This window comes from Sander lucioperca, chromosome 9, assembly GCF_008315115.2.
Source record: "Sander lucioperca isolate FBNREF2018 chromosome 9, SLUC_FBN_1.2, whole genome shotgun sequence".
Taxonomy (NCBI): Eukaryota; Metazoa; Chordata; class Actinopteri; order Perciformes; family Percidae; genus Sander; species Sander lucioperca.
The window spans coordinates 31,665,994-31,677,117 of record NC_050181.1 but is presented as its reverse complement, the minus strand read 5'-3'; the positions used below and the strand labels follow the sequence as shown (position 1 = coordinate 31,677,117).

Here is an 11,124-nt window from a genome sequence, read left to right as displayed (position 1 = left end):
ATTAAGATCAATCGATGTAAAAGCACCGCCTACTGACCAATCAATACTCGATTGATGACTGCGTCACCGTTCTTAGAAGATCAGGTGGAGCTCGGTGCGCAGAGAGAGAGAGAGAGAGAGGTGCGCTCAGAAAAGTTAAAACATTTAGAGACCGACAACCCCGTTGACATTCCCTGATTGGTATTTTTATGAAAGATAGCCTATAGATTTTCAGCGTATATGGGGAATTACGTACATGCTATTTGTCGGCTTGTTGATCCGTGTGTTGCCAATGCGCTAGAGGTGCAATGATGAATCGATTAATCGATTAGTTGTCAACTATAAAATTAATCGCCAACTATTTTGATAATCTATTAATCGTTTGAGTCATTTTTTTATTAAAAAAATAAGATTTCTCTGATTCCAGCTTGTTAAATGTGAATATCTTCTAGTTTCTTCTCTCCTTTGTGACAGTAAACTGAATATCTTCGAGTTTTGGACAAAACAAGACATTTGAGGACGTCATCTTAGGCTTTGGGAACCAGTGATCCACATTTTTCACCATGTTTTGACATTTTTATAGATCAAACAACTAATCGATTAATTGAGAAAATAATCGACAGATTAATCGACTATAAAAATAATCGTTAGTTGCAGCCCTACAATGCGCACATCGGTTTGAATTATGTTTTTATATTTTTTATTTGCTCTCACGATCGCTTACCACTGCCACGGTTGCAATTATAATTATGGTCAGATCTTGTGCCTGACTGATGAGGAAGTGATATTGATAAGCGTTGTGATTAACGCATCAGCTATTTTTTGCCAGGTTTCCTTCCTGTTTTAGGAAGCAGCGACTGTATTGCGTTTTGCCTGTAGAACCGTGTTTGTATTCTTCATATTTATGTAGAATTATAGTTCGCTCTTCTTATGTAAAATATGCGGCTCTGGTAGATGTTTGCAATTGGTCATGCTGTGCAAACACCGCCTCTTTTATGTGAACGCGCGCGCCGCTGGATTGGGAAACCCTGGGTTGATTGAACTAGATGTTAACCACCGTCGTGACACAGCTTATGCGAGACCGCGGTTGTTAGGGTTAGTGAAGCCAGGTAACTGAAAGAAATCCAGGGCATGTTGATCTTGATTCGTAGTACAGGCCTCAGGTCTCGAAAACGCAACACATTACGAAAACACAATACTTGAAGAAAAAATAATCAAAACACAACACATTAAGAAAACACAACACGTTTAGAAAACACAACTTATTTAGAAAACACAAATTATGAAACCAAAACACATGAAAACGCAACTTATTAAGAAAACACAACAGGTCTAGAAAACGCAACACATTACGAAAACACAACACTTGAAGAAAACACAACACGTTTAGAAAACAACATTAAGAAAACACAACACGTTTAGAAAACACAACACATTATGAAAATACAACACATTAAGAAAACAACATTAAGAAAACACAACAGGTTTAGAAAACACAAATTATGAAACACAACACATTACGAAAGCACAACGCACTAAGAAAACACAACACATTAAGAAAACACACCTAGAAAACACAACACATTCAAATAAAATCTTTCCCTTCCCTAATCCCTCCTTTCTTCTCTATTCTGTTCCTCCACAGATCGAAAGTTTATCATTGCCAATGCACAGGTGGAGAACTGTGCCATCATTTTCTGTAATGACGCTTTCTGTGGGATGTGTGGTTACACCAGAGCTGAGATCATGCAGAAGCCCTGCACCTGCAGCTTCCTGTATGGACCTCACACCAAGAGAACAGCGATGGCCCAGATGGCTAAAGCTCTGCTGGGAGCAGAGGAGAGGAAGGTGGAGATTTCTCTCTACGCTAAAGATGGTATGATCCTGTCAACTCTGATTTTCATAGATTCAGTCCTCACATGTAGAGATTGTCCAACTTATCTTCAGACCAGGGGGTCTCACAAAACGGGTCTGAAAATGTGTGTGTGCCACTTCCCACGCAAAGGTTGTGATTTATAAAACACAAACTGAAGTCACTCTTAATATTTTCAAGTATTGATGTCTCATGCACATTTCTTCACTCCATATCATCCACATTGTCATGAAGATTAAATCCAGGAGGAATACAGGATAGCATCAAATACCCTACCATTAGATAACTGCAGAACACAGTGTAAATATCTATATATCTGTCTTAATACTGTGCATATATCATCAAATGTCAAATTCTGGAAATACAGCCGTTAAGCTCTCGCGCAATCATTACACTTAATGTCCTTGTTATCAGTCCGAACTTTAATACTGTTCGTGACAAAACCTACATGAAGAAAAAGTGTGTTTGCCTATAAGACTTTCGTCTTCAAATTGTATCGAAATCGACCGAAATTAAGTCACAATCTCAAATTTCGAATTAAAAATATGGAATCGTCGATGCTGCCACGCCCCCATGTCACGTCCGGTCAGCTTACCATGCGGAAAAAAACACACGTGTTGAAGTGCTGCGAGTCAACCTCCTCTAATTTAGCTACAGCCAGTCAAAAGTTAGCATGGCAACTGCAGATGTACCAGACCCATCAACAGAACCTGAACCCCCTCCTCTTTCACTGAAGTCACCGGTGTGGAAGTATTTTGGATTTCCAGTGAGTTATGTTGACAATGTTTCCGTTGTCGACAAAAAAGCCACAGTTTGCAAGCTCTGCTATGTGCGTGTACCATATTCTGGGTGTTTACCATTGCACATTAGCCTAGCAGCTAGCAGAGTTTCCTTCTGCTAAAAGCTTAATCCCAACAAAACCGCATGGTTGAATTTCAGCCTGCATGAACGTTTGTAGCCTAAACAGAGCAGCTTATATTGGTTATATTAGAGAGAGCAACAAGTTAGCGGACTGCCGAGTCGCCCTCTCTGCTCTCTGACTGCTCAGCTGCTGTGCTGCCGCTGCAAAGCGACGTCTGCTTTTTTTTATTAACTTTATTGATAAAAAGTCAAGTTTCCAATTGACAGAAGATATGTTATTGTTACATTATGTTGTTAATCAATGTTTTAAAATTGACAATGTAGTGTGGTACATTGCGAACAAAGGTCAGATATTATATTGCATAAAAGTCTAGTCTAAAAATGGCATAGCAACCTGTGCTTTAAAAAAAATGAATTTAAAAATCGAGAATTGAATCGAACCGTGACCTTAGAATTGATAATGTAATCGAATTGAGGATTTTGAGAATCGTGACACCCCTATAAACATATAAATACTGTGGTGACCCCCGTGCGTAATGCTGCATGATGGCACTGCAGGAGTACTACGCCAATGGAAGAATCAGGAGAGAAAGAGGTTTCAGGGACCATGACGATGACCATGACCATTTAAATTCCCTAAAGCTGTGCTCTTGGGTACTGAATTGGGTCCAGTAGAGAGGGCAATGCACCGGAACCGTGCCATTCCGGTCCAAATACAGGTCCTCGCCACTCTGGGGGCAACCAGCTTTTTCTAGTAGGGAAATGGCAGACAGCTAAGTGTTTTATATAAATATTATATATAATCTTCAACTTCATCGCTAAGGCTTGTTGGGATATAATATATAGTTCTCTTAAATCTTATTATATACGTCTAGTATATCGAAGCTGTCCCAGAGTGCCGTAATGCCTGCTGTTTTGGATGGTATTATTTATATAGGGAGTCTATAGATCAGGTTTTCCTACAATGTGGGAGAGCAGGCCGAAATTATAATTCAATTTGCAGCAATTCCCTAGCGTCTGAGAAGTTTTTTGCTTTTTCCCCGCCAGTCGTCATGATTCGGCGTAAAGAACAGGCCATTAACATACTGATCAGCATTCATTAGGTGCTTTGCATTGACTATTTATGGTTAAAAATGGGCGTGTACAGGGCGGGATAAGAGGCTGATTCACATATGCACACTTGTGGGTAATCTGTGATTTATAAAGGCAACATTGCTTACAGGTGTGCGTACGCACAGTTTTATTTATCTGAATGTTTTATGGCGTACGCCATTTTTAGCTTTTAGGCGTATGTACAGTTTTAGTAAGGATCCTACGCACAGTTTTATAAATGAGACCCCAGATCACTTTAATTATCAGACGTCACACAGCTCCTTCTGGAGACACTTTTTCACATATGCAGTAGAACTCGACAACACCTGGAGACATACTTTGATTACTTTCTCTTTAACATACAGTTCTGTCATACCTTAAGAGCAAGAAACTGTTGTTACATCACATTTCAATTATGGCGGAAAACAAATTGGCAAGGCAACCATCAAGGGACATAAGGCTGGAACAACAGTTTGTTGTTGTTTACCCATTTTTTTGTTTGTTTGTTTTTTAAACATTTGTTAATTGATTTTTCAGTGACATGACAAAATCAAGAGGTAACATTTCGGGAGTCAAAACAGTGTCAAGTACAACTGACAATAAAAAATAAAAAATAAAATGAAATCAGATAAGGAATAATAGTAATAGTTTAAATAGTAAAAAATTACACAAAAAAACAAAACAAAACAAGAACAAATAAACAGAACAAAACAAAACACAAAATGGTCACCCACTGCTAATAAAAGCCCAATATGTTCACTTACACAGAGATAAATAAAAACATCCCAGCATGCTACAAATTCACACAAGAAAAAACTCACAATTAGTAGACAATCAGGGTGGCTACTCTGGAATAGCCGTAAAATCAATCCCTCAACGTGCAAAAAAAGGACCCCAAGTTTTATTAAACTTTGCAAGAGAACCATGTATCGAGCACCTAACTTTCTCCAACTTCACAAACTGAAGGATGTCCCTGATCCAAGACGAGTGAGAAGGCGGCGCAGGAGACTTCCACCTCAATAAAATCAAACGTCTAGCCAATAAGGAGACAAAGGCTACAAAGTCAGCTTTATATTTAGGAAGCTGCAAAGTAGGAGGTAAAACCCCAAACAAAGCGGTACATGCTGTTGGATGAAATTGAACCCCTGTATAAACAGAAATAGAATTAAATATCTGTGTCCAAAAATTAAGTAGTGAAGGGCAAGACCAAAACATATGGTCATGGGTAGCTGGAGCCTGATGACATCTAATGCACATGGGATCGAGATCATTATAGATTTTGGAAAGCCTAACTCGAGTGAGATGGGTACGATGTAGAATTTTGCACTGGGTCAGACCATGTCTAGCACAATAGATGAGGAGTGAACCCGACGCAAAATGGCATTCCACAGCTCCTCCGAGATCCCCTCCCCTAGATCGTCCTCCCATTGGGTTTTAATTTTATGCTGCGGGGTAAGCTGCAAAGAATAGATAAGATTGTATAAACGTGAAATAGCACTCTTAATGGTAGGCAATGGGGTTAAAAAGGAGTCAATTAGAGAGGCCTCTGGGAGACTTGGGAAATTGGGGCTAAGATTGCGGATGAAACTACGAACTTGAAGATATCTAAAAAAAATGCTGTCTAGGCAAATGGAATTTCTCAGAGAGTTGCTGGAAGGATGCAAATGTACCAGCAATATACAAGTCCCTAAATGCCTTGATGCCATAGTCAGACCACAAAGAAAAGCCCCATCAATTAAGGAAGGATGAAAACAGGGTTAGCTGATAAAGGTGCTAGGAAAGAGAAGGTCTGTAGACCAAAATAGCGTCGAAATTGCTTCCAAATTTTAAAAGTGGATTTAACTAAGCTATTATTGCAAAAAGGGGAGGGAGAAAAGCTAAGAGGAGCGTGGATGAGAGCAGTCAACGAAGCAGGTTTAGCAGAGAACATCTCCATACTCAACCATGTAGGAGGAACTGGTGCCGACTCCAGAGAAATCCAAAGCTGAATTACTCTAAGGATGGAAGCCCAGTAATAAAACCTCAAGTTAGGATGAGCCATGCCCCCAAGGGTCTTAGGTCTCTGCAACAGCTCCTTTCGCAAACGAGGGACCTTCCTGTTCCATATAAACTCAGTGATTGATTTGTCTAATTTGTGAAAAAAGACTGAGGGAGAAAGACAGGTATGCACTGGAAGAGATAAGACAATTTGGGGAGGATATTCATCTTAACCGAATTAACCCTGGCCACAAGGGAAAGAGGCAACAGTGACCACCATTGAAAGTCCATCCGTATCTGATCTAACAAAGGGGCAAAATTATAATCAAACAAATCTTCAAATCGGTCTCTAATCTGGATACCAAGGTATTTAAAGCCAAATGGAACAATTTTGAATGGGAAACCCTGAGCAGCATTTTGGGCACCTTGATTTAAAGGAAACAGCTCACTCTTGTCCAAATTTAGTTTATAGCCTGAAATATGACCAAATGAACTAAGGATGTCAAGAGCAGCTGGAACTGAGACAGAGAGATTGGACACATATAGTAATAAGTCATCGGCATAAAGGGAGACCTTCTGTTCAAGACCATATCTTGTTATTCCAGTGATGCGTGGCTCTGAACGAAGCGCAATAGCCAAACAAACAAACAAACAACATTAAGAAGTCGTCTGACTTGTTGTACCGTTGTACCGGCACATGGAGCCAGAGCTGCCATTGCCTTCTCCTGTTATACTGATTGTAAGTCCACACTGACTAGAAAACTTGCGTACGCAAGTTTAAACTGAATGTGAGATTTGATCGTAGCCTCCGCTGACGTCCATATTGATAAATGTCAAGCTTTGCGTGGAAATGACCGTACGTTGGTTTTACATTTGTTTTCTGTCGTACGTTCATTTCAGAAATGTGTTTGAAAAAAATATTCCTTTTCAGTACACTCTTTAAGTTGAGTCAGTGGACCATATTTGGAGGTTTTTGTCACATTGTACGTTTAGCCAATATTTGGCCAAATGTGCATGACATTGTGGTAAGATCTGCCCACAGACTGTAGCCTTCCCCGCACATAAGAGCCTGAGATACTGCATTGTCTAATGAGCCCTAATGGGAACTGTGGGTTACCAATCTTTGACACACATACAGACAAAACCTCCTGGGTCTTTATTATAACACACACACACACACACACACACATACACACACACACACACACACACACACACACACACACAGATTATAAAGGGACCTTCACAGCTTCCTTCCCCTGTATTAATGTGATTTAATGGCTGAGGTCCCCATGGAAGGATGGGAGGATCCGTTTCCCCTTGCAATCAAGTGAAAGATTAGCAGACTGGATACTGTTGCATGCTGGAATAAGGCAACAAGAGATATTTTACAAGGCATTGTAGTGTGTTTGTATATAGATTTTTCTTCTCTCAGTTGCTCCCCTTAATTTGTTGCTTTTTTGGTTTCATGGTTGTACCATCCAGCTATATGATTGGACAGGTTGGCAACTACTGTTTTAAGGTGCTGTTTTCTAAATGTATTTTGCTATATTAAATAGTATTTTCTAAATTGTATTCTTTATAGCTGGATTCCACAAAACTACTTCTATCACCTACATTACTAACACATTGACTTGATCAGTTTAACCCAAAAGTGTGTTTACATGCACTTACGTACAAGGGTTACAGTCGGATTTCTGCAGTAAGTTAATTCCTTAAACGTCATGCTAACGAGAAACCTGGTTTCAAACCTGGTTTCTGTCATCAGGGTTTGGAATGAAATAAACAGATTATTATAGTCATCTTTATGGGGGAATCCACATCCCTCTACATCAGGGATTCTCAAACTTTATATTCAAAGGTCCAAATCTGATTTTTATATATATATATATATATATAGATATTTATATAAGGTCAAAGGTTAGGAACGATTGGTGATAAGCAATTTACTATTAAACTTGCATAAAACTTACAAGCAATAAATTTGTTAGGTTAATTCAAGTTTAAGGCAGTCAGAAAAAAAATACATTCAAGCTTAGTGGAAAAGATATCACGTTTTGACTGCAATCTGTTCTGAAATTTTCAAAATACAATCCAAACTAATGCAAAAGTAATGGCACTGTCTGCCTCAAAATGGTTGCTTTGGAACCTAAGAAGCTCCAACATTTAGGAAATAATTTACAGTATAGTTTTAGAAAAAACATTAACAAAAAGAGAACAATCTTCATTGATTGATTTTCATGCCTAAAAACTGATTAAACAAACTGACCTTAAAAACAACAAGGCACAGTAATATCAAAAATCAACAGGCACAGTAATATAAAGGCTACTCGGAGAGAGTCCGGACTTTGAGAATCACTGCTCTACATGATAACCAGCCAACCTGCGCTCCAAATGTTGTACTCTTGCTAAATGAATTAAAGAAAACACTGTTGTGTGATGACCATCACCTTGCAAAACTCTGTATGTTTTGGGAAACAACAACAAACTTTGAGCTAGAAAGCTATATATTGAAAATGTCAAGAAAATTTTGACGGTGCAACAAGGCAGGTCTGCTTAGTTCTTTTGGGGAATGATTGTAAAGATTTACAAAGAATATGTTCACGGCATTTACTCTCTAACTGGGACGTTTTGGGACCAATTGGTGGGATTGCTACAGAAAACGTACACACGACGATACACTGGTTAGAGCAAATGACATTTAAAGGTGAAATATGTAATATATTTACTGTATTAAATCAAAAATATTACTAGGGATGAGCGAGTACAGCATTATCTGTATCTGTATCTGTTAACCATATGAATTATCTGTATCTGTATCTGTACTCGGACTGGGCGGGACCTAACCCGGAAGTGGGCGGGATTTAACCCGGAAGTGGGTCGGTTTGTCTTGAAATGGGCGGGGCTTTTTGATCACGATAACAAACTATATACAGAACAAGAACAATGAATACAACACATGCGGTTGCAATTATGAAGTAAAATGTAATGAACAAGAGTTTTCATACTCAACATAACTGTCTTTTTTTAACTTTTAATTTTTTATGATCAGTGTGATGGTTCTTTTTTTTATTTCCACACCAGGTATGTGTGTGTGTGTGTGTGTGTGTGTGTGTGTGAGTGTGTGTGAGTGAGTAAGAGCGAGACAGAGAGAGAGAGAGAAAGAGAGAGAGAGGGGGGCGGGGGGGACTGTGTTCTACGGATCAAATAGTCCGACGCTGTTTTTCAGATCTTTTTAGAGCCAGCTGACGGTTTAAAAAAGAAAAAAAATCTCCGACAGGCAGAGACGCAACGCGAGTCGCATTCTACCAAGCACCACGTCTGAACAAACCCCACGTTTACCAGAACTCTACTGGTTAATAAGTAAGTACTACAAACCGAAGTAAAAAACAAACCTGAAGCTGAAAAAACCCTAAATGTTAACGGAAAAGACCCGCGAACCTGAGTGACTGAGGGAGAGCAGGACTCAGCAACACAATAAATCTGTATGTGTGTAGGGGAGGGGCGCTGTGACGACTAGCCTATCACAGAACGCAGACACAGTCCGCTACCCAATGAGGATTTTTATTCAATCCGAGCACAGATATTGACTCGTATTACTCGTATAATACTCGTACTCGGCAAAAGTGCTTTATCCGTACCGGATACTCGTTTCAGCCGAGTATCCGGCTCAACTCTAAATATTACCACAATATGTCATCAGATATTAAAGAAACTTAAAGCTGAAATATATATATATATATATATATATAATTTTCTGACAATGATGCTAAAGCCAGTATTTTCTCCTTTGAAATTTTCATTCCTTGATGAAATGTCTGTTTGTGTTTTGGCCTGTGTGTTCTTATCAACTGCCCAGTTTGACAGCCCGGCCAGGTCGCCAGATATACCTGTAAAAAAGTAAACCCAGCGCGCTACAGCTTTAACGTTAGTAGCAGCAAACAAACAAACAGGATCAACAGAGATAGATTCTACCCGACTTAAAAAAAAACTGGCATGTTTGCGTGACCAGAGACGTAACAAACCCTGTGTAAATGCTGGAGATGTATTTGAAAGATGGAGACAGCTTAGAGCCCAAAAGGACGCCGAGTTGGCTAATTTCCTCCTGAACAGGTAGCTAAGCATTAAGCTTCAGGCAAATTTATCACGGCTACAAGGGACTGGCATTTTATGTAATTTCAACATTCGTAGACTCACATTGAATTATTTAGAGTACTCAAGTTGGTTACTTGCAAAAAACAATTAAGACACAGCCAGTAAAGTGATCCCGAACGGTCCTGGCTAATGCCGCCATGCTATCCCTGCTAATTGCTTATGTTACTGGAGGACCAGGCAAGCGAGCCACGGCTGTTTACAACGTATAGTCTGTTCAGCGGCCGTAGCCGACAATGGTAAGTTATTTTAAGCCAAGAGAGGTGGGCTGTAAATCGGGAAGAGAGGACCGCGAGTTTGCGCTGTTTTTAGAGGTTGTAAAGGGGTGGGGAAAAAAGGCAAGTCTCTGATTGGTTACTCTGTCTGTTGTATTTGTCAACCAAATTCAAACAAGCCACTGGGTGAGCTGTGCTTGCTCAGGAGCACCTTTGGGCAGCACAGATGAAAAACTGGGCTAGCTTATTCAATCAAAGACATCACTAATTGAGGAATTTCAAACAGGAATGTGGGCGAGGCATTTTCAGGCAGTTGAGAAAAAGTGCTGTCTGTGGGAGAGAAAGCTCTGTTTGGAGTGAAATGTGGTTTTTTATACTTCTATACATCATCATTATTACATACATACATACATTACATACACAAAAACTATATAACACACTAAAAAGCCTTTTCCTAAGTTGTTGAATATGCTTGTTGACATTTGTGTTGCTTTGTGGCATCGCATGCCGCTGGTCTTCAATTCCTATCCTTCTCCGACATAAGGAGGACACCTCTGACCCCTACATCACACACTTCCGAAGCATGAGTATATGACCAGCTGAAATCTGAAGTTTTTTTACTCTGCTAGTGCTAGAAAGAAATGTCTCCAGACCCTACTCACAGCAACAGGTTGGTCAGTGCTGCTGCAATAGTAGTAATGCTGGGAACAATGTGCTCTCTGCAACTGGATCTTCAACTTCCTGAGGGGCAGACCTCAGGCAGTGAAGGTGGGCAACCACACCTCATCCCTTGTCACCATCAACACAGGAGCCCCCCCAAGGATGTGTCCTGAGCCCCCTGCTGGACTTCCTGTACCCAAAGGATTGTATGGCCCCATCTGACTCCAACACCATTATCAAGTTGACAGTGTTGGTGGGCCTCACCTCTGATAACAAAGAGAAGAGGAAGTGACTGACCTGGAGAACAGTTGCCAG

General features: G+C 39.9%; 1 protein-coding gene across 1 annotated transcript in view; it reads left to right on the top strand.

The window, feature by feature from the left end:
• The first annotated feature begins 1,630 nt into the window (after positions 1-1,630).
• Positions 1,631-11,124, top strand: part of LOC116040897 (potassium voltage-gated channel subfamily H member 7-like) — a 107,272-nt gene continuing 97,778 nt past the window's right edge. The window contains exon 1 of the mRNA XM_036005175.1: positions 1,631-1,855. Within this exon, the coding sequence (XP_035861068.1) occupies positions 1,699-1,855 (157 nt within the window). The 5' untranslated portion in view covers positions 1,631-1,698. The remainder of the gene's footprint in view (positions 1,856-11,124) is intronic.